At 41.6% G+C, this 24786-nt stretch overlaps 1 protein-coding gene across 16 annotated transcripts in view; it reads right to left on the bottom strand.

Annotated features, from left to right (window-relative positions):
• The window catches only part of BCKDHB (branched chain keto acid dehydrogenase E1 subunit beta), a 211416-nt gene that overhangs the window by 176717 nt on the left and 9913 nt on the right, over positions 1–24786 (bottom strand). For 15 of the 16 annotated variants that reach the window (XR_005838356.1, XR_005838357.1, XR_005838359.1 and 12 more), the window contains exons 2-3: positions 22911–22988; positions 21273–21341 (exon numbers count right to left, since the gene is read on the bottom strand). Coding sequence is in view for 10 of the 16 variants with exons in the window: in XM_008684860.2 (XP_008683082.1) it covers positions 21273–21341; positions 22911–22988 (147 nt within the window). In the remaining 6 variants the exon portion in view is untranslated. Of the gene's footprint in view, positions 1–9899; positions 10007–21272; positions 21342–22910; positions 22989–24786 lie in introns of all 16 variants that reach the window. The other variant, XR_005838360.1, reaches the window with a different exon arrangement.

Genomic DNA, 24786 nt, shown 5'->3' with positions numbered 1-24786 from the left:
TCAGGGTAATCAGACTTACTAAATAAAACCGCCCACAAGCATTTCTTGGATGATAATTTTAAGAAAGTTGCTTCAAGATAAAGTTGGTACCACAACCATATCAAAATCTGCATTATATGTGTAGCTATTCGATTATTGCTGGAATCAGGTAAAGAACGTTCTTCTGTGTGTAATTACTGATTAACTTACTGCTAGTGAACTGTTGAAAGGTGCTATATTAAAAAATGGAATCCTGAAATTCATCTGACTGTAACTTGATTACATCATCACGAGATCGCTGCTGTAACACAGGATAACCCGCGTCCTTCCAGTGGGGCATGAAGGGATGCTCCTACCACCGTGTGTTACCAGAATCTCAAGTGAAAGCTTCGTACACTTCAGACACTGTGAAGTAGTTACCCTTCACAGGCACAAACAATAAACACACAGATTTTATCATATGGTAACACTTGCTTATGCGGCAGGTGTCTGGATGACCCCAAATCTGGTTTCTTTTAAATGTTTATCATTGATATTAGACCCCCCAAAATGTTAAATCTCACTGAAGATATGAAAACTCCCAGAATATTCATTGACTCATAGAGTTAGCTAATAACCGTTAGAGAAACTATGTCCTAGGAAAAGAACAATACCAAATAATCAACTCCACTGTTCAATTTTTTTTCTAGTCCATATTTATTTTTTTTAATATTTTTTATTATATTGTTAGTCACCATACAGTACATCCCTGGTTTTTGATGTAAAGTTTGATGATTCATTAGTTGCGTATAACACCCAGTGCACCATGCAATACTGTTCAATTTTAGAAAAAAAAAATCTACTTGGAAATAAATTGAAAAAACTATTTTTTAAAGTAAATTACACATGGAAAGTGTGGCAGTTGTTTAAAAACAAAAGTTTTGGGTTTTTTTTTTTTTAACTTTGTATGGTTAACTGGAAAAAAGTGGTCACATGGGATTAATTCATCTTTCATTTAAACAAAGATTCCTTTGGGACACTGGGTGGCTCACTCAGTTAAACGTCTGCCTTTGGCTCAGGTCATGATCCTGGAGTCCTGGGGTGGAGCCCAGTGGCTTCAGGCTCCCTGCTCAGTGGGGAGCCTACCTCTGCCCCTCCCCTGCTCCTGCTCTCTCTCTCTCTAATGAATAAATAAAATCTTAAATAAATAAAATAAAGAAAGATTCCTAAATAAAAAAAAATATAGGGACACTACCATGTTGTATCTATCTATTAGGGGAAAATTCAGTTATACCTACGAGAAATTTCACAAGGGATAAAAGTATATTTTTTAAATAAAAAAAAAACTAGGTAGAGAATCCATGAAATAATATAATGATCATGTAAAAGTTATGGTTGGGTATCCAAGAAAAGCAAGCAGAACAACAAATGACAGCATCACAGAACCCTAGCCCTACTGAACAACAAATGACAGAATCACAACACCCTAGCCCACCAGCCCCACATTTCTTCAAATAAGGAAACTCAATCTTAATTTATGTGACTTGCCCAAAGACAACAGCCAGTAACTGGCAGCCTTGGTACTCTAAGGCTTGCACCATTCTACTAGAGAAATTTATTTCCTAAATTGGCTCCACTACTCAATTCAAATGCTAACATGTATCAAATTAGACTTTAATTATCGGCACCACAGTCACAGATGCAAAATAGTTCTGAACATTTAATCTGAATATAATAAGTCTTTACGGGAAATTCTGAAAATTCCCTCAAATGCTTCTCCAAAAAGCTAAAGCAAGTAAGATAGCTGGGTTAATGACATGACCTAGTTTCTAACAATGAAGTGAAAGAAAAAACACCTTTAAAAGAAAACAGCACTTTAAAAATTATCGAGAAAACAATTGAGAATTTAAGAAGAATTTTTAAAAGGTATGCTTCAAACTTTGAGTCAATAATTACATAGCAAGATAGTACTGCCAGCCTGTATAAATGTATACATGCTTCTATCTAGAAATAGTATAAAATCTCCAAACTGTGCATAAAGCTAAGATGTGAAAGTGCCACGCAATGTTTACACTATCCATCAGGGTAAAGGGATAAAGGGGAAGGGAAGCGATTACATACATACCCAGGAAATTTTAGAGAAAGATTCGGATTTTTAGATTCAACTGCATATCCAACTGACTATATCAATTTCATAGTTCAAACGATCTTAATTATGAGGAGTTATTTTAAAACACTTCAATTGCATTCAACATTTCCTGCTTGCTATGCTCCTGAAGTCATGCATCAACTTTAAAGAGATTTCTACTTTTTAGTGAATAATAAAGAAATCTTAAAGGGTAAAATAAAAATCATTCTGGTGCTTGAAAACTGGATCTTCTTTTGTTTGCCAAGAAATTCGATTACTACGAGCAATTACCAGATTAGAGACTACTAGAAATTTGGAATCCTGAAACGAAATTATTTTAAGATGAACAAAGTGCTCAGTGCCACCACTTAGATCTTTAATGAATCCGTCGTACCCTAAGAGGTGGACCAAATGGGCCACAGAATAAGAGAGTAGGATCTCCGGCATACCCTCCCAAGTGCATCGGACAGAGATGGGAAGGGAGAATATCAAGGCCTCCCGAATCCTTTTGACACTGTCAGAGGCTTTAATTCTGACGCAGCAAAAAACAATTTGATAGGATTTGTTTTTACCCAATGCAGTATTTACACAAAATATATACTTGACCACATACAAGGCACTGTAGTCGGTGGCTACAAATGACAGAGATAATGAGATATCGATGAAACGACTATCAACATTTAAACATTCAAAAAACTTATGTGGTAAGGACATAAGTCAAACAGCAATAACTATGATACAAAGAAATAATATGAAAATAAGATGCTATCAGAAGAGAGGGGAAGGTGAAATTCTTTCAGGCTCGGAGGGATCACATGACATTTCACGAACGAGAAGACATGGCATTGGGCACTCAAGAATCGGCCAGGTTCTGACAGCACAGAAAGAAGAGGGGTACAGGGGTGGGGAATGAAGCTCGGAGTCTGAGAAGGGAACCAAGGAAGCTGAAGCATTAAGGGATTAGAGGCATTAGTGGGAGATGAAGGTGGAAAGGTTCAGTGTGTCCCCAAATTAGCAGAGTGGTTAAAGGATGTGCTCCGGAGTCGGAACACCGGGGTTCAGATGTGACTCGGCTTCCCGGTTGTGTCAGCTTGGACTGTGCTTCAGTTTGTTCATTCATAAAATGAGGATAAAAATAAAGAACCTGGGGCACCTGGGTGGCACAGCGGTTAAGCGTCTGCCTTCGGCTCAGGGCGTGATCCCGGCGTTCTGGGATCGAGCCCCACATCAGGCTCCTCCGCTATGAGCCTGCTTCTTCCTCTCCCACTCCCCCTGCTTGTGTTCCCTCTCTCGCTGGCTGTCTCTATCTCTGTCGAATAAATAAATAAAATCTTTAAAAAAAAAAAAAACTTCCAAAACTTCATTTCTTAAAAAAAAATAAAATAAAAATAAAAAATAACAAACCTGCCTAGAACTGAGGTTGATCTGAGGTATAATAAGATAAGCCATGTACAAGTTCTTTGCAAATCATAAAGCATTCTAAAAATGTAAAGTATTATTATCAGGATAGTAGTAAACGAAAAGGGTTTGAGAACACTACACAATCAACAGGATTTAATAGCTGTTAGTTGAGAGGCACATGGAGCAGAGAAGCCCCTGAGGGCTGGCGCGGAGAGGTACTGGGACCATATATCGTCTTCGAGAGCCGCAGACCGTCAGCTGGAGAAACCCCCTCAGCACTGCATCCCACCCACCCTCAACCTCAATCCATACTGCCTGGAAGAGGTGAGTGGCACTTTGACACTCCACAATCAGTTCTCTGTTTATCTGGGCTGAAGGGTGGGGTAGGGACGGAAGGTCAGCTTCGGTGGCTGCACTGGGACAAGCAGTTCTAAACTGTGAACATAAATCTCGTTCCATTAGCAAGACCATGAATAGGTACAGCAGAAGGCCTGCATGCACCTTCATGCCAAGATGCCAAGGTTTACCACTGAGCAGCGGAGGGCTATGAACAGGAAGCCTGGCCTCTGCTAACCTGCAAGAAATAACCTAGGGGTGAGAACGAAGAGCTGATGACCAAAAGCAACTCCTGGTTTGAGGAACGAATGCCACTGCTCTTGCTGCTGCCCTGTATCTGCGGAGGCCTGGAGACAACACAGGCCAAGGACCGAACCCAAGGGGGCCCAAGGCCTTGCAAGCGTACGGCGTGGAAAGGAGGGCCAGCTGATTCCGGTAGGCCACGGTTCTACTTAAACACGCAGCCACTTGGAAGGACTGATCCCTACAGTACACCCCCCCCCCAGCATACCTGAGCAAACGGAGTCTGGGTCCCTGAATTATGTGTTGTATGCTTTCACCATACATTTGAGTAGGACCCTAGGACATGGTAACAGCAGGCCCACAGCAGCACAGAACCAAGTCAGCATTCTCAGAGCCCCGCGCGTCTTCAGGAACTGCCCAGTGCTGGCTTTCGTAAGGGCTATGGGCCCACCAAAGATGTATTCAACCACTGGTGTTGTGACACTTGCATGTAAACTAAAATTTTGTTTCTGAGCATGATCAGTGTGATTTACGAAGATAAAATTCCCACTTATGACATCACCTTATATCTTGAATGAAACTGAATTTAAATAAATGTAATCCGAACGTTTGGGTTCTAGGAAATACGTACTATTACTCTATTGAGGCTCACGTCAGACTCTTCTTTAAGTGACATTTGGAAAGAAAAAGGACAAAAACCCATTTCAGTCAAACTGATATTTATGGTCTAAAAACACCACCACCAACAACAACAAAAACCCAAAACCCACAGTTTTGTCATGTAAGAACGATGAACACTGTGGCTCCTCTACCTTTTATTTAAATCACATTGACAAGGTTATTGATATGACTACAAATTTCTTAAATGAAGCTATCTAACCTGGAGTTTACAGAAATGCACATGAAAAATACAATTTTTCAAATCTATATATACATAGCGGAAGTTGAAAAAAAGATTCCCAAAAATGAATACAAGCAGTATTTTTGAATAAACCTACAATAACTTCACTTTGCTTGAATACGACCAAAGCTGTTTTTCCAGAAAGTCAAAAGAAATATTTTCGTCATCCTTGTGATAACAGCTGGAATTTAAGGGCAAGCTATCTAATTTTTTTTTAGTCTTCCTTCATTTATATGGAAATGAGATGTTTCCTAAAACATATCTGTACTCAATACCTACGTCAACACTGAAGCTCAAAGCACACGAATTCCTCCAGCTGATTCCTGACTATAAGTGAAAACAGCAAGCCAACATCATCTAAAACCCGTGTGCGTCATTCACCAAGGAGGACGTTACCAAGCTGTCAATTTCAATTAACCTGCCTAGCTTTATAAATAGGCTAAACTTCCCTATCTAAATAGGTTGGTGCCCTTTTCTCAGAAGCAAAGGGAATAACATGACAAAGAAGCATGAAAAATAAATGAGCTTTCCCCTTTGTAAACAGGAGAAAGTTGACATTAAACCAACTCTAAGTCCAAATTCAAGAGCTATTACTAAAATAAAGCTCAAGAGACTCAAGAACCAGTTTTAACCAGAAAATAAACATTGGCTATCAGCTCTTTTAAAAATATCTGTGAGTCTCACTGCTATAGGAAAAATTCAATATACATATACAGGCAGAGCTAAACACAGATATCATAATTATGGTCCTTAATATGGTCCCAAAAGTACACTGTTTAAAAGTCCCAAATGACAGATACTCAGCCAAAAAACAAAAAACAAAAACAAACAAAAAAAAAGTTTGAAAAATTTAATTATATCGCTATTCTAAATCCAAAACATTTTAGAATTTTTATAATTTATAGAATTACAATTTCTTATGCTAGTTCTAGATGTTTCTTCCTCTAAAATCAATTGTAACTAACAAATCCTACATCACTTCTACACTCTAATTACTGATATACTGCACTTTTCTAGTTCACACTCCAATGAGTAAATGAAAGCAGAATCAGAAAACATCAATGGAATTTATCAAAAGGCAGAAAATAATTGGTCCACATTATTAATCAGACTAGTGGCTCCGAAATTAGTTCGTCTAACTAATATCTCTTATGTGGGGAAAGAAAAAAAAAAAAAAACCACAGCTGGTCACCATATTCGTCTCAGGTAAAATGTGTGGATTCATGGGTGTACATATACACTTACACACGTGTCATCCAGGTAGCACTTAACAAGCTTTCCATAACAGCACAACAGACAAGAGACATCTTGCAATAAGGGTAGTATTCAGCTCACTGAAATATCTAAGACAACCAAAAACCAGTAAGTTAAGTAAAAGACTTCTGATCCAAAAAGATGACAAAGTTGACAGACCACATTTAAAAGTCTCCTTAAATCCTCACTCACAGCAGCATTAGAAAATTCCAGTGGAAGTCATTCACTGGTATGCAATACTCTTATGTGTCAGTTAAACGAATCACCACTTTATTTGCCCCAAGTCATGACAACTGGCTTCCCATCCTTCCACTCATTCAATCAATTTCTACATAACTATTATGGGCATCACAGGAGTAAAATAAGGGGCAAAACAAGCAATAATGAGTTATCGATGCAGTGCTAGATGGAAACTGACGAGAATAACCGAGAGAAATTACTTCGGGGTAGTGAAGGTTGTGAGGAAGATGTGCTAGGTCTGGAAGTATAAACCAGATTGGAAGCAGAAGGATGACCTCCCCAGGGGCAGAGAAGCACAGGCACGACTGGTGAGCGGTGTAGATGCAGCCAAGAATATGGGGGAGAGAAACTACAGTTGGGAAGAAAAGGCAGAGCAGATCATTGAAGATCTTCAATGCTAAGCTAAGAAAACCGGACTTGACTATTAAACATGGAGAAGATTTTAAGCAAGAAAGTATTGTGATCAGAACTGTATTCTGGGAAAACTCACAGAAGTACACATAATGAACGAGAGTAGGAAGGCGAGTGAGAACAAATGGTCTTGTGACAGATAAGATCATTCAGATCAGAGGTAATGAGCACATGAACGATGCTCTGGACTGTAGTGAGAGAAACCCCAAGGGAAAGCCCACCGAACTTGACGAGTCTGCAGTTTTAAATCTGAGTTGTTTTGAGGACCCGTAAGCAGAATGGAAGAGGCAGACAGAGCTTGAAAGTCACCATACATAACAAAACGCAAGGAAAATGGTTTCTACATTGACCTAAAACTAATACGCACATAAGCAAAAGGGGGAGTTTCACTTGAAATAAACTGGACACTGTTTTAGTGTCAGATCTATTTTTAAACAAAAGGTCAGGGAGAAGGCCAGAAAGTATCAGGATGCATAAAACGATGGAAGCCCTTAGTCTGGTCCAAACCAGATGGCCAGCTAAAATAAGCCATAATACAGAGCATAATCCAGTGTTTCAGAATTTTAAAAATCCATACTCTATATGCTAGAACAGGATAACCGTATCTCCTCAAAGCCTCGGTCATCTGTTTCTGACTTCACTTTGCCATGAAAATTCCTTTTCTTTTGGTGAGCACGCCACCAATGGCCTCTTCATTGCACACCCAACCAACACTTTCCAGTCTGTCTTTCCTTCAGTGTTGAACCCTGGCCGGCTGCCCTAGACCCTTCCCTCTTCATCTGCCCCAACTTCCAAAGAACGGCAGGCAAGTCCTAGCAGTTCTCCCTAATGGACTCTTCATTGCCCCACTCCTGATTTCACCTTCCCTCCCACTGACATACGTTAGATTCTCATTACCTCTCAGATAGATGCAGTCATTCCCAAACTGTGGTCCTCAGACCAGCAGCAGTAGCAACATTTGGAAATCTGTTAGAAATAAAAAGCCTTGGGCTCCCCACTCCGACCTCCAGAGCCAGAAACTCTGGGGTAGGGCCCAGTAATCTGTGCTTGCGCAAGCCTTCCAGGTGATTCTGATGCACGCTCAAGTTTAAGAACATCTGGACTCCCCAATCCTTGCCCCCGGTGTCCCTGCCTTTCGTCTCACAGCTAGCTCCCTATGCTGTGGCCAGAGTTACCTTCTAAATGACCAGTTTCGTTATGTCATTCGCCACCTCGACAACAGTATTCAAAATATGTGAACCTATATTTTCAGAAACAGAAAAAACTAATAGACCTCACATGTTAAATTATTTATATTTTAATATTACTCGAATTTGTACAAACGTAATACAGTTTTATAAAACTAGCACTAATTCCTTCCGTTTATCAAGCATAAGTCAGGATACTCATTTTTTTCCAAAGAGAACACAAAACCAATACATTAAATAACATTAACTGGAAATCAGGTTTTTCTGAAACTTAATCACAACGTCAGGTTTCATCCCAGAAAAATGAAATGTTAGGCCCAGTTCCAGTTGTGAAATCTTGAGGAAGTTACTTATCCTCTCTGTGCCTCAGTTTCTACATCTACAAAATGGGATCATAGAATTCTATAGGATTGTGGGGATTAGATGAGTTCATATACATAGAGTTCCCAGAACAGAGCTGGGCACGTACAAAGCACTCTAAGAGTTTGCTGCTCTCATCAGCTTCATTAATTATTATTATTCTACTAATATTCTAATAATATTCTACTAATATTATTCTACTGATGTAGCAAACGCCTCTATACGGAAGCATGGTACTGACGGGTAGTTATCCCCCATTATTCATTCTCCCTCTCTTCTACAGTAACAGCACCCCGGAGTTTTGGCTGAGCACAGATCCACACAGGGCAGAGACGCCATTTCCAGCCTCCCTTACCTCTAGTAGGTTTCTATCTACCCTCCCTGTGGAGAGTGAACCTCCAGGATGGAGATCCTGCCGGCAGAGATCTAAGGGCTTCTTAAAAAGACTTTCAGCCAATTTTCCTCACTCTAGAGCACCATTCTCTTCATCCCTCTTCCCAGGGGTACTTGGTGTTGCCAATTCCTGAGCCCTTGGGTAATTCTGTGATAGACACCAGGCTGGTTCTTGGCCACTCCACTGCCCATTCCAGATTCGGTTTTGGCAAGCATATCAAGCCCTGTACCTTTCAGCTTCCAGCATTTTGTTCATGTGGTCTGCAATCCACTATCCCCATCCTTGGGGATTTTGGTCTCTACAAAAGAAGATCACTTAATGTTTTACTGGGGCTTGGGGAGGGAACAAAAGTAGAGCTAATGTTCAATTTTCTCTTTTTCCAGAAGTCTCCAGTGCCATTTTCTATAAAAACTCTCAGTGCACCACTTTGTTCACCCTCTATCATTTAAATTCTGGCCTAAAGCAAAGAAACGAAGTCACTAGGCACCTTCTTACATAGTTTTATATTGTTATTTCATTCTTACACTGTTATTTTACTCACCATGTAATTAGGCTTTGGCCCAGCAAGTGTACTGGGATTTCCTTAAAGGCAGAGACCACATCTTAAAAATTTTAGTACCTTCTAGAGTAGTAGTTCTCAAACTTGGCCGCACATCTGATTCACCTGGGGACCTTTTAAAACTCCAACACCCCGGCCACACCCCAGAGCGTAACTCGGAACCTCTGGGGCGAGCCCTAATGACAGTCCTGCGACACAGGGGCGAGGCCGAGAAGCACAGCCACGGAGTGAGGGGTGCTGTTGCTGTGCAGAGACCTACTCCAAACCCTTATCCCACCCAGGTACACACCCAACCGAAAGGCATCTACCTTCCTGGAATGGCATCTCCAACACGCTCTTAAAAGGCACAGTAAACCAGCTTGGGCAAATAACCCGAGTAACCGCAGGACATAGAAAGGAAGTGCCTTAGCCCAAGACAGAGTTCCGATGACACTTTAACAGTCACCACTGGTCAATGTGGCAAAGGTAAGAGGCAACGCCAGCTTTCTCCGCTGAGTGCCCGTCAGCCCCTCGCTGCCTTCACTAACCTTCATTACCCGTGAGCAGTGGGCCGGGCGATCCTGACCACGTGCGGGAACGGACCCAGGGCCATCTGGAGTGGCGACCTTCCAGTTCTGCGTCCAGTTCTATAAAACTGACCCAAACAAAGAAAATGGGTGGAGTTGCCAGGCAGCTGAGGCTCTAGAAAATCTATACAGGAGAAGCGGAGGGAAGCATTCTGGTTGGAGAACAGAGCCAGAGGGCTTGTCTTAAGCTTACATTTTCATAGCCAGCCCTCTGTTTGCACCTAGATTTTATGTATGCAGGAGATGACCTGGGGGAATTGTGAAGATCAAAGTCACCTCAAGTCCCCCCTGAAACCACAACATTAGCAAAGGCAGGAGCCAAAGATACACAGGTCACCGTGCCGGCAGCAGGGGCCTCATCATCGCCTTTTTTTGGCTGTTCTCCAGAGGATGGACATTAGACCACTTACGGCCGCACGCACAGTGATGACAAGAAGAGGACAGGCAGGGCCAGACTGCGACAAACTGCTATTGCCTCCAAAAGGAGACCCACAAGAGAAAAAAGATGCTGTGGGATCTGGAAGGGAGAAAGGACCTCAAGATGCTAACAAGTGGACCTAATCCTTTAGCTGAAGGAGGGAGGAGAGGCTGTTGTACTGAACGAAGGGTCGGCTAGAGACCACATATGGACACAAATAACAGTAGAAAAAATACAACTGCCCCAGGAACTCCTGACATGTTAGGTCCAGGCCTTGCAGGGAGAAGAGTCTACCCACAACTCTCAAAGGGAGCCACGTCTATTCTCAGATCCTGTAATTGCGTGGAACATGGGGAGGACGAGGAAAGACATGGGACGCGGGATGGGAGCGCTCTAGGGCTCCCAGAAAATTGCACCGTGAAACCCCGCGCCGTAACTTGGCGGTCGTTCCCTTAACCAAATGGCCACTGACAGCTAAGGATTACCTAGCCTAAAAAAACTGGGGGCACATTTTACCTAAATTTCACTTTGCTGAAATCGTGAAGTGTAATGGGAGCTAAAGCTGAGTAGTGAGTGGTCTTCTGCCCCACCCCTGAAATAAGAACTAGCGTGAAGGTGGGCAGAGGAAGGGGATTTGACAAGAACTGAAGAAGGAGAATGCTTTGGGGAGACTATTTGGCTCAAATTCTGATTATAAGTATCTGAGAGAAATCAGGAGAGGCTGCGTAGGTTAGTGGCCCAGGACAGGCCCTGGTTCCCCTCTTGATTCACTGTCAGCAGACTGCGGGGTGAACGAAGCCATTTGAGAACAGGAGTGCAATCCCTGTAGCCACAAGAGCTAACTTCTCTCTTTCTCTCTCTCTCTCTTTTTCTCTCTCTTTCTTTCTCTCTCTGTCTTTCTCTCACTCCCTCTCTCCTTTTTCTTTATTTTTTATTTTTCTAGTAACCTCTACACCCAACATGGGGCTTGAACCCACAATCCCGAGACCAAGAGTCACATGCTCCTCTGACTGAGCCAGCCACGTGCCCCTAATTTCTCTCTTTTTGATACGAAGAGGTAAACACTATGAGCAGAACTGTAATCTTAATTATTAAAAGCAGAACAATTAAATAATTAAAATAACTATTTTATAGAATTAAAATATTAATTACAGAATATTACAGAATTAAAAACAGAATAATTAAAATCTAAGTGGCTAGCTGGTCCTTGGGCAGAAACTCCAGAATCTTTGACAAAAGAGAAAGGTGCCTCTTCAGACAAATGACTGAGTTGCCCTGTGAGACTCAGGAAATTGTTGAGAATGCTATGGAACTTCTCCCTTTAATGTCTATCCTATCGGTGTTTAATTTAGATTTGAAAAGACATAACAGGGTTTACACCATCGAAATGTTCCTTTTGTCCCTTTAAGAATTTACATGTTCCTAAAGTGACTTAAAAGTTTCCTTTTGAATCCTAAGGAGCCTCCACTTCTTCCAGAACAAAATACTCAAATTTAGCATCTACAGGATCTTGATTAATTAAGAATGTAATACTGTGTTTGTGTTTCTGGCTTAGAAACTAGGGTCTTTGTTTCTGCTGGACTCCCAGCTGGCAGAGACCAGAAGAGGAAAACATGAGGGTTAAATGAGCAGCCTGCCCAGAAACTGAGAGTGGGAGAAATCCCTTATTACCAAAGATGCTTGAGTGTCCAGGAGCCAAAGTGACAGAAAAAGAATCTTTTGGCTAATTTAGGGTTGGCTAGATGCCACCATTTCTGGCTGGTGGCCAGAGGGCCTCGGGGGGAGAGGGATGGCAGGGCGCCACGGGAGAAGGTCAAGCCCTCCGTCGCTAAAGCTGCCTTTGGGTGCAGCTGCTCACTGGGAAACCGAACACTTCGTGTCCAGCAAGCTTCCCAAGTGACTCCTTAGCACACATGACATTTGCCAACCTTTACCTGACCGATCCCTTATCCACTGTGCCAATCAAAGCAACCACGAAATTTCATCTCCACCAAACGGGAACAGAAAACAAAGCACTTGCTCCAATCCTCTATGACTCTACATAGAAGGCTTCGTTCAACACATACCTGTCGGATGACATTAACGCTGTCCTCCGTGCAGGGCTGTTTGTACTGGCTACTCCCGATTCGACTGGAAAATCATTTTTCCTGGTGAATTCCATTGTTATGTGAATTCCTAACTGCGCTGAAGTCGCTACACAGCAGAACTGCAAGTTAGAACTAATGTAAAGATTGTATAGCTATGTGAGTAACCTACACACTTAGACTCAAACCTGAGACAGGTAAATGAGCTCGGGTAAGTGACAAGAGCAGCTCAACGTCTGAGTGCCATGTCAACGTGAAGCTGCCACATGGCTGTGCTGCCAGGACCGTCAGACGCACTACCTCTGAGAAGGAAAAGCGTTCTCCGTTGTCCTGTAATGGGCTCTGTGGTCCATTTCCTCAGGGAGAGCAAAATAGGATGGGAGAGTCCAGGGACTCCCAGGTGACACCAATCTGAACTGCATATGAAAACTGTTAGACTGCTGGTCCCCTTGCGTCCCTGAGAATTTCTGGGATCTAAAAAGAAAAGCCTTGTAATTCAAAAATCACATTTGAATCAAATAAGCAGCAATTCTGCATAAATGAAAAGTAAAAAAAAAAAAAAGCCACTGGCTTCAATATGTAAAAATTAGAAAGTGAGCTGTCCAAAATATAGCAATTATTTTTTTAAAGATTTTATTTACTTATTCATGAGAGACAGAGAGAGAAAGAGACAGAGGGAGAGGGAGAAGCAGGCTCCCCGCTGAGCAGGGAGCCCGATGTGGGACTCGATGCCAGGACCCCAGGATCATGACCTGAGCCGAAGGCAGACGCTTAGCCAACTGAGCCACCCAGGCACCCCCAAAATATAGCAATTAAAAATATCTAGTGCATCCAAATTCAAGAAATACTAAATACTGAAGTGTGTGTTCTTCCCACTGTTAAAAGTACCAGTCTGGAAGAGGACACGCATAAGAGCCGGCACCTGATTTAGGAAGCTAACTTAGCAACATTATCCCTAGTATTAAGGATAGGATATAGGTCTTACTGGATAGTAAAGTGTCAAATGAAAGATCTTTTACTCCCTTTAAAGTGTTCTCAATATAGTTTCATTTTTCTAATTCTTAATTGTGATGTTTGAAAAAATACAGGATTCAATTTTATACATTCTGACAATAATGACCCTATAACCCCATTTTTCCTGGTCTAATACTTTAGTCCAAGCCTATCTTCTAAGCCCTGTTGGTGCTCACATTTGATCATTTTAAAAGCCTGCCATTGTCCAATAAGGCTGGGAAAAACTGGCTTAAGGGCATTACACCCTGATGCTCAAAATGTCAAAGAGAACACCTGTTGGCAGCGCTAACATTTATTGTTTAATCAACTAAGGAAAAACACAAAGCAGTCAAAGCAGCAGCTGTCACCCCAGAACAACCAATACACTAATCAAAAAAACATGTTCACAAAAGAATCGCAAAAAGAATTTTTAAGAACTTTTTAATATGGGTTATTCTTACACTATGAATAATCAGAGCCCTTAAGCTCTGTTCATTAAAATTCCTTATATATTTCTTCTATTTTTCATGCTTTATAGGAGTTGCTCATTTATAAGTAAGAAGGAAAAAACAACACAGTGCAAAAAACTCAGCCCTGGTTTTTAGGAAGGTTGAGCTCAGGCGGTGGCTCACCTACTTACTGCCGGACAACTTGGTAACATCTAACCTCTCAGAACCTCAGTTTCTAGATTATGTGGAGAACTAGATCAGGGGTTCTTAACCTTAGCGCTATTGACATTTTGGGCCAGAGACTTCTCTGTTTGGTAGGAGAGGGCTGTCCTGTGCACAGTAAGACAGTTATCAGTAGCCCTGACCTCTACCCATTAACAAGGCAGTGGCGACCCCCAGCTGTGACAATCAAAAATGTCTCTGGACTCCTGTCCCCAGGAGTGAGAAATCATCCCCAGTCGAGAATCACTGGACTAGATATAGCCTCAATTTCTCTCTAGCTCTCACATCCTACAAAATACATTAAATCTTATTTTTTTAAATGTTACTTGTTGAGACACTGGTCAACATGCCAATTGTGAGGTTACACATTCTGATTTTTAGAGAAATTAAAATACAGTGACCATCTGTACCAATTCTAATTTTAGTAGATTCCAAAATCTTTTAGGAATGAAAATTCATAAAAGAACATTGAAGCATGTAGGAAGGAAACAAATGTAAATGAAGTATATCTCAATATTTTCGCCCCATTTTCTAGGGTACTTCAACTGGTAACAGATAAAGAACACGTTTAATATACCCTTCTTGTTATCTAGTTCGACCACATGCGTAGTCTTAGACAACAAAGGGCCTTGTAATACCAGGAGCAATTTAAAGCGCCTGACTTTTAGGAAGAAAGACACTTAAAGCTACTAACAATCCTTTTAAAATATTTTTTAATAAGCATGTTAGAAAAAAAAAAGTTTACACCATCTTAACACCTGTTTTTACTCCAAATTCACAGCAGAGTTAAACATCTTACAACCTATATCTGGTATTAAATCTGCTGTGAAGTCATACACGTATAACTTTGTGGGGAAAATAAATCACATATTCCATTTCCCTCGAGAACTGCCATTACCTTACCAAGCTTTTTCTTCGGTGAAATTCGTTGCACCTGCCTGGAAGCCAGGCCCCCTTTCACAGACTGACCTTCCTGACACTACACCCGAGAGCATCACAATGACCTAAGTAACCCCTTCACTGCAGCAGGTCGTTTTTTTTTCTGTTGAAGAGGTTAATTTCATAATTCACAAGAAAGTATAGAAGACTTCTCAAAAGATTTTGCCTGCATCCCCCAAATTTAAAACTTATACTGGAAAAGGGACGTCTTAAGAGAAAATTAAGGGCCCCACACGCCATGATTCTAAAATGACAGAACAATTGTTACGTTCATAAAACCTCTAAATATAAAGGAAATTGAAATGTAAAACAAACACGCTCCTCTTTTTAAAAAGAGACACAAGCACAAATACCATCGAAGTACATCCCCGTGAGGAACATCTAGTCCTTTCCTTGACTGATGAGGCCACGGAGGCTGAAAATCAAGTCCCAAATATCGGCATATGACAGAGGAGAACGTTTCTTCTCCACAGGCCTGCCCTAGTTTTCCTTCCTGAATCCAGTGTATTTAAGTGCCTGGTTAAACAATTTCGATGATGTTTACATAAGAAAACAAATAAGCGGTTATATTCGTTTTCCCAAGCTGCTAGGACAGGCCGCAGTTGTGGTGTACAGGAATGAATACAGTAATGGAAAAATATCAAATCCCATGAAAAGGCAGATGTTTGGGCCCAAAGACTAATTCAGCAAGTCCTCTGCTATTCCTTCTCACCTAAGTTTCTTCCAATAAGTGGACCAAAATATAGCTTTATGAACCACAGCCCAGCAACGTCCACCCACATCAGTACAGAAGAGTGTGAAATAAAAACATGTGTTGAGGGGCGCCTGGGTGGCTCAGTCAGTTAGGGAACCGACTCTTGGTTTCGGCTCAAGTCATGATCTCAGGATCGTGGGATCGAACTCCACATCAGGCTCCGAGCTTAGCAAGGAATCTGCGGGGCCTTCTGCCTCCCTCTGCCCCTCCCCACACTCACTCACTCGTTCTCCATGTATGGTGTGTGTGTCTCTCACTCTCTCTCTCTCTCTCTCAAATGAATGAATAAATCTTTAAAAAAATATATGCTTAACCTGACATACTAAGTCTTCTGTGATTAAAACACACACAGACAACACATATAGAGAAAGACAATAATGAGGCCAGGTTCCATAGGAACTGTGGAATTGGTCTCATTATATAAATGCAAGGATGTGTGGTATTCAACATAAAATCACATACCCTAAAAAAAAATCAACTACCATTTGAATTGCCCGCTCCTACCCAAGGCTTCCCTGGGACACACCTAGTTTCAACTGTTGCTCCCGAACAAGGGAGCCCTTTCTTAAAAAGGCTAAAGCTGATATTTGGTGTGTAATGTATTCATGAGGTTAGACCATCTATTTTCAGTTTTCAAACCATCCTTATTATTTTGTGCCATCAAAGGACAAGGCAGGAGAACAGTGGTTTGTGGTGCTACACTCACTCGTCTGGATTATCTGGAGTACAGAAGAGCTCTCTCTCTCTTCTTTTTTTAACAGCATGGTCCCTAATTACACAGCTCCTTCTTTTTAATATCAGGCCGTACTCCGCATCACAACATTAGGTCAATAACCCGCAATTCTTCAAATTCTCCCTTCTGACGGGATTTTAAATGCTTCTCGGCCGTTGCCGAGTATTGGTACCGGCAGCAAGGACAGCCTCATTTCGAAGTGTAGGCTGCCACCTACTGTCTGTGATCCAGCCTCTCTCTACACTCAGCTCCTCCCCAGAAAGCTAATCAACTCCTTGAAGATGCTCTTCGCTGTGTCATTTAATGCCATGTAGGCAACTAGATGAATATAATCTTTTAAATACAAGTGCTTTTAACTTCAAAAAAATACTAAGTGGGCAGGTTTCTGTACAGCTAAACTTCTCTGGCCTGCACTCAAAAGGGCAGAGAATTATTTTTAAAAGATACATGCTATTTTTTTTAATATGGAAAAAGTTCTATTTTAATAGATTTCTCTTCACCACTTCCTTTATTCTTCACTCCTGAAGACTGAAGCTCACCCAGTCTCATTAGAGAGAGTTGATTTAATTGTTCATATTGATCAACCTAGAATTATTCAAAACTTCAATTCATAGTCCTAAAGCGCTTGTTTTAAAAAAAAAAATTCACATCAGCTGACAATAAAGTTAAAAGTTAGCGCTTAATTAGCTCAGCCCCTGTCGTAGAGACCTAAATCTGCAGGTGCCTTGAGGAGTAGAGGACTTTTTCAAGTGAGAGTTTCTCTTCCCTGTTTTAAGAGAAAAAAATCCGACCAACCAAACATCATTAAAGGGAAATAAGGAAATCCCGCTTCTGAGGCAGTAGGCCATTGCGTTGGTGAGCACGCGAAGGCTGCGGTCACTCAACAACATCCACTTCATTAGCACTGCCAGACACTGTATTAGGAGCCCGGGATGCACAGACGACTTCAACACCTACTGCCTTCCTTCCAGAAGCTGGCTGGTGCAGAGAGCTGGTGGGGAGACAGTTACAGTGCAACCTGCAATACGTAAAAGATACAAGTCTGAGCGGTGAAAACTAGTGCCTGGCTCTGCCTGGAGGGTCAGGAAGAGCTTTAGGGAGGAACTTCTGAAGGCAAAAGTGGAGCTTACCAGGGAATCAGATGAGAGAGAGATCCAAATGGCATGTGCAAAGGACAAGAGATGGGGGAAAAGCAGAGCCTCAGGGAAAACATCTAGCAATTCAATATTGGCGGAGAATAAATTGAATGAGGTCAGGTAGGTAGGTAGAGGGCAGATCTCAGAGTCTTTTGTATATCCTGCCAAGAAATGTGCCTTTTAGAACCATCAGGAGGGGGGGACAGGAGGGGGCTTGCTAAGAACAGCGGTGGAACTGTCCAAGCAAAGATGATTAAGGATCTGAAGGCAGACCAGGAAGGTGAGAATGGAACGGAGAGGCCACTTTAGAGACAAACTGTGAAGATGAACTTGTAGGACTTGACTGGGGGCAAAGAATGAGAAAGGAGGAAGAGCCTCGCATCCCCCCGGTTTCTGGCTCAGAAAACCGAACGGATATGTGGCCTACTCGCCGAGATAGGAAATGCAGTGAGCACTGTGGATTTGCTGGATGGAGATAACGCACTCAGAAGAATTTGAAAACAGGAGTTTGGAAATACTACGCTTGAAGTGACTGCAACACTGAGGTGATGATGTGCTGTGGTATAATGAAAACACAGATCTGAAGCTCAAGCCGGAGGTCTACCCTGGATTTAGAAATTCGTAAGTCACTAGTGTGTGGGCAGCGGGGGACATGGATGAAATGCCCCAGACAGAACGGGTACAGTCAGGAGAGCACCACGGATGAGACCCCGGGCACGCCGGCAGCGAACAGAAGCGTCGCCAGTGTCAGCGAGCACTCGGCCTGCTACACTGCGCGGGCGAAGGCTAGAAACTGCTCCGCCGAGGCGGACAAGACAAGCCGCTCAAGCATGATTCCACCTCCGGTTTCCATTCCACACGTGAGGAGCTTGGAAGTCGCCACTCTGTCCTCACGAGCAAGTCAAAAGCTAAAGACTGAGAAATCAGCAACTCTTCTTGGACCTGACAGAGAGGAGACGACACAGAGCAAACTGCTGTCCTCGAGACTGAAGACACAGATAGAGGAGGAATACAGGGAATCTTGACTTCCCAGAGCAGAGACCGAGGAGTGGAAACGATTGTCAGAGCCGGTGCAGGGCAGGGAAACTTGAACTGTAACCGAGGGACTGCTGGAGGCTCAGTGTGGACAAGCTGGAGAGTTCAAAACTCCAGGGAACCCAGTCCTAAGGAGGCCTCCCCAGTTTAGTGCGGTTTACCTCCAGGAGCTCGACCAGGTTCCTAGAATAAACACGGGAGAAAATTCCCTCTTGCTTCCAGCTGGGGAAGCGGACAAGGAACCATTCTGAAACACGCCAGAGCACTCCCTTCTTAGAAAGGCCTGACATCAAGGGAAACCAGTTAACTAGAGCCTAATCTGCTGGGTATTTATTGTCAGAGTGTAATCGACCCAGGGGAAGGAAAATGCCCAACTCCAGTCAGCTCCAGCCATCCTGTCCCACCTGAGAGAGAGGAAAAACACCTGTGAAGTTCACAGTCCGGAGGCATAGGCTCAATAAAGGACTGAGACCTAATCACAGGACTACAGAAGGCTTCCCTTCCCCACACACCTCACCACTACATCCCTACAGGCCTCTTTACAGCAGTTCCTTTCACCCAGTGCATCACGTCCAGCTAGAGAGAAAATTACAAGGCATTCCAAAAGGCAAAATCACAATTTGAAGAGACAGAGCAAGCATCAGAACCAGACAGACCAGGGATCTACAACAACCATGATGAATATGCTACGGCTCCAGTGGGGTAAAGCAGACAACATGCAAGAACAGGGGGCAATGTCAGCACAGCTTAAAATCCTGAACAGAACATGAAAGCATAATTCAATGTTTTAAACATTCCTTAATACATGCAAACATACTCAGATATATTCAAATCTGGTCTAGAAGTGTGTAACCAAGAGGGGTACCATGGTTTTCTCTAGGTTATCTGTGAAAGTATGGACAATTTCATGTTTCTCCTTTCTGCTTTTCTATATTTTCCAAATTTTCTTCAATGCATATGCATTGCTTTTGAAATCAAATGTGAAAAGGCTTTTAAATTTTTTTTAAAGAGCTAAAGTTTGTAGGAGTCTGAATGAGCTGGAATTAACTGAGATAGTGTGAGACAGTTGAGACTGGCCCAACTATCTCAATCTCTAAACCGCTGTTAGAAATAGACAGGAGAAAGCAAAGGGACAGGACTCAGAAAATCAACCTGCTATAAAGAGAAGAGAACTTCCTGGTAAGCGAGGTGGAACATGCCATGATGTCTTGGATTCAAGTATAACACAACCTCAGAGAAGAGTGGAACAAGAAGGAACAACAACTAGGAAAAAAAAATCGGGAAGGCTCCCCGCCCCCCCGCCCACCCTTACTTGCAGGCACCCACGAGCTTTAGAGAGCAGTGGCAAAGGTAAAAAGAAAGGTAGACATCAACTCCTCCCCCTAAACTTAAGCACTTTGCTGACTTCCAGTTCAGGTAAGACTGAGAGAGGAAACGAAAAGTCCAATCACCTCAAAGTCACCCCTAACAGTAGGGGTTGAAATATATTCCTCACACAGCAGGTCAGGAGGGAGGATGCTGGGATGGGCCAAAATGCACTCTGACGTCTGAGTCAAATGAAATGAGTAAAAGCAGTAGGCAGAAATCAATCACATACCAAGCAGAAGACAGAGATCACATGAGGTAAAACGTGTGGGAGGATAAAGGGATGGCGATTTTCTTTTTTTTTTGGAAGGGGGGGATGGTAAATTTCATGTGTTGTTTGGTCAAACAGCAGTATAGCTATTGCTGTGAATATACTTTCAGTAAAGCAGATGGCCCTTCACAATATGGATGACCTTCACCCAATCACTTGAAGGCCTTAGGAAAAAAGACAAGTTTCTCCAACAAGAAGAAATTCGGCCTGAAGAGCGCAACATAGAAACCCTGCCTGGGCTTCCAGCTTGCTGGCTTGCCCTATAGATTTCAGACTTGCCAGGCCCTCACTGTGTGAGCCAATTCCTTAAAAAATAAATCTCTCTCTCTTTCTCAATACAGATACAGGTGTAGGCATACAGATACAGGCATAGACATAGATATATAGAGAGATACATATAAATACAAATAGATACAGATGCACACATAATACACATACATATATACACACATACATAGATACAAATACATATATCCTAATGCTCCTAATTCTCTGCAGAACCCTGACTAATAACAGGTAATAAAAGATGAAATCTATTAACAGGGACCAGTAGGGCAGAATCTTGAACTAGAGACACTGGCATCAAAATTGGGTAAGGAAGGCAGTAGTAAGAGATCAAAGCTTCCAGGATTTAAATGACACGATAAATAATACATTTAATGAAGATGATTTTGGCATCTATAATATGTGTGATCCGAACCAGATCAGAGAGTCTGCAATTAGAACACATCCGGAGAAATTTAGACCAAAGGATTCTGCAGATGGCTATGGAAATGGAAAACAAAACCAAACAAAACAAAAATAAAAACAAAATCCAACAAGTATCTATACAATAAGGATATGGCAAACAATGGAACAGGTATCTTTTGTATCCTCGAGATCTTTAAGGAAAAGTTATACAGGAATACTATTCTTATACAAAGATGTCAACTTACCATATTTGTCTCGCAAGCCAACAGTACATCTAAAGACTCCGCCAAAGGCAACATCTTCACCAAATATTACTGAAAAACAATATTTAAAAAACATGTTTTATTTAATAAACCTTAAGTGATACTGACAACGAAAAACAGGTCATCTATAGATTTACACTTTAAATCAGAAAACAGAAATGGATCATTTAAATCAAGGTTTCTCAACTTCCGCATTACTGACAGTTTGGACTGGATGATTCTTTCATTGTAGCAGCCTGTTCTGTGCACCGTAGACAGAGAGCAGCATCCCTGGTCTCTACCCAGTTAATGACAGCTGCCCCCGGCACACACGCACACACACACACACACACACAGTTGTGACAGCCAAAAGTGTCTCCAGACATCGTTAAACATAGGAGGAAGATGATGAAGAACCACTGATCTAGAACGTCATCGTGTTTTACCCAGGAAGAAAGCAAGGTCAGAAAACGAGGTCGGAGCAGTAGGAAAGTAACTTGACCAGTAGAAAAGCAAGAGGCAGAACTATGACTCACACTCCAGGCTCAAGGCCCCCACCAGTGGTTCTCTTTCCTACATGGTCTACAATAAAGACAACAATCTGAAGGACTGAAGGAAAAGCATTCCAAGGTGCGAGAACAGTCACAAGTAGGAAAAGGGCCTAAACTGTGTGAAAGGAGGCAAATATGGAGGGAGATAGTGAGCAAGGCAATGACAATAAAAATGGGTGTTCATAGAACTGAATTTATTAATGTACCTAACTAGCTTTGTGGACCTTAAGAAAACAATTCACCCTCATTTACTCTTCGAGATCAATCATTCTCAGATGACATTCAAACAAAGCAAGATCTTATCATCCACTACTGTACCTCTCACTTCCTCCTAACAAATAACCCCTTCTTCACTTGACCTTCAAACTAGGGATTCTCAAGTGGAAGCCCAAGGTATACTAAATATATAGAGAGATATATCTATATATGTATGTAGATATATATATAAATTTATATATATTGATATATATAAATGTAAATATATATTATAGTCTATATTATATACTAATATATAAAAATATATATATTTATATATACTATACATATATATGAAGTAAAGCCAACCCAATTTAGAAAACATACAGCAGACAACTGTTTTTATACCAATAATTAAATTTGATTAGATAAAGTTATTTACAAATATTAAAGTTATTTCAAAAAAATCTTGTAAGTAGGATGACAGTGTATCTCAAAGGAAAGTGCGGAATCAAATCCTCATTTCATAAACAGATTCATAAATCTGAATGAAATGGTGCCTCCCATTTTTTTTCTATACGCTGGAGAAACAGAAGTACACAGTAGGTATTAATCCAGAAAGTATTTATATAGTATCAGGACCACACACACCATGGGAGAAAGTCGACTTGATGATGTTAGGTATACATGAGAACTAATTCATAATGAATTGATTTTAAAAATGTGTTAATACCATAATCCGATTACTTAACCTTAATCATTTGATGAGATCTTTTTAAAAAATTTCAGGCAGGTAGACGTAATGTTAACCACTGAGCCTCAGACGCAGTATTTCCAGCAAATTCTCAATTCTGAATTCACACAGCTACCACACTCACGCACAAAGGCAGTTTACCTGCAGTAGGATCTTTAGCCAATGAGTTATCCAAGGCACTTGTTATCGCCTGGAAAAGATTCATTTTCTGAGTTTGCCCTGTGAAAATTTAAAAAAAACATTTTTTTAAGTAACATTTCCTACATTGTAAGATGCATAAAAAATAACAAGTTTCTTAACAGCTGATTATAACACGGTTAAAGTCAAAGTAGAAAGGAAGGTACTATGTGAATTTACTGGACTATTCCCAATGAGGCTGGTTTTGTGGAAAATACAAAAGCAATACAGACTTCTGTGCTTGATGAGGAAGCAAAATTTACACATATTAAACAATTAAAAAACAAGTATAAAAAAGGAAAAAGGAATTTAATCAAGTTACCAAATGTGTTCAGACAATAAATAAAAGTGATGGCAAGTCGGAAAAGGGAACCAGCCAGAGTGAAAGTGGTCTGGGAAGGGGTTCAGGATACACATCACAAAAAGTGCACATGACCCGAGACACATGTTAAATACGCCAGTAACAGCAAATGGTCACGGGCCACAAAACAATGAGGGAGGAAGGCTAACGATCAACTTCAGCGCTCGGAACCTGCTGGTGTTTGGAGAGTACTATAAGCCCATGTCTCAACACGCCAGACTTGGTCCTTCCTGCTGTCTTACTGCTCCAGTAGGATCTCTGCAAGCCAACCTCTGGCTCCCGAAATAGGGTGACAGGAGGTGAAATGGGACAACACATGGAAAGCATTTAGAACAGTACCTGACACGGTGAGTGTTGAATAAATAGGAGCTATTTATTATTAGAACCTGGACTTTGCCCATGTCCTTCATCTTGACCTTGGTATTATCCTGAATGGTATAAAACTTTATTTAATAAAGTTCCAAATATTAGAATTCAGAAATATCATTACTTTAGATCTCTCAGTCTTGGTGCTGTCCAGAGCCCATAGATATCCCAGAACTTGAGGTCAGCTCCTCTCCAAAAACACTCTTCAGGGCAGAGATAAGCTTTTGCCTGAATCTTCTCTGATCCACAGGCCATCTTCACTTTGGTGCCTGATCTGTGCACTAGTATTCACTGTAACCCACAGCCATGCTGGTAGCAAACCCCCTGAACACCTGGTAATTACCCTTGACTACTGTCCCATCTAACCTCTGTGTTCCTCGGTAGCCTGGTGTGTCCCAAAGCCAAGGCCTAATTCACAGCGTGGGTCACAACAGTGGCTGCTGCCATCAACACTCTGGCTGTGACACACGCTGGCCACTCACCCTTTTCCTGGAGACCCATCTTCATCCCGAGCTCAGCCTGGATCCACTGCAGGCTCTGATTTATGACATCACCCATCAACCATCATCCACCGACACTCAACCTTCTGACTCTCTCCCTGCTCTGACCCCTTCCACACTGCTGAATGCCCAGGGTTCAGGTCTTGGCAATACCCACTCAGATCTGCCCTGCTGCCCTCTCTGCCGAAAACAAAGGCCTGTTTCTACTCTTATTTTTGGTGGGGATAATAGGAATTCATTCAAGAAAGTATTGTTATGCCATGTATGCCAAAGGATACATAATTACACCACATGTCCATGATGACTTCATAATTTATTTTTCTTCAGGCTAAGACTGTATCATTTAATAGATACTTGCCTTAAATCCTTCTTCACTGTATAAAACCTCTTTGAAAGTGCTTATTGGTATCCGGCATCAGATGACAGAAAAAAGGCAAGCCTTTTTTCCCCACCACCGTGACATTCCCATTCTTCCTTCCATATTATACATATCCTAAAGCAAGATTTTTATCTATTATGATGTTCATAGCGAAGAACCTATGAAGGATAAAAATGCCTAAACATCTAAAGTGGTATTTATTTCAAGTGTGCTGACCATCTATATTAATCCTGA

The sequence above is a fragment of the Ursus maritimus genome, unplaced genomic scaffold, assembly GCF_017311325.1.
Source record: "Ursus maritimus isolate PB19 unplaced genomic scaffold, ASM1731132v1 scaffold_29, whole genome shotgun sequence".
Classification (NCBI taxonomy): Eukaryota; Metazoa; Chordata; class Mammalia; order Carnivora; family Ursidae; genus Ursus; species Ursus maritimus.
The sequence above is the reverse complement of the archived record's forward strand: the minus strand, read 5'-3'. Positions and strand labels throughout refer to the sequence as shown.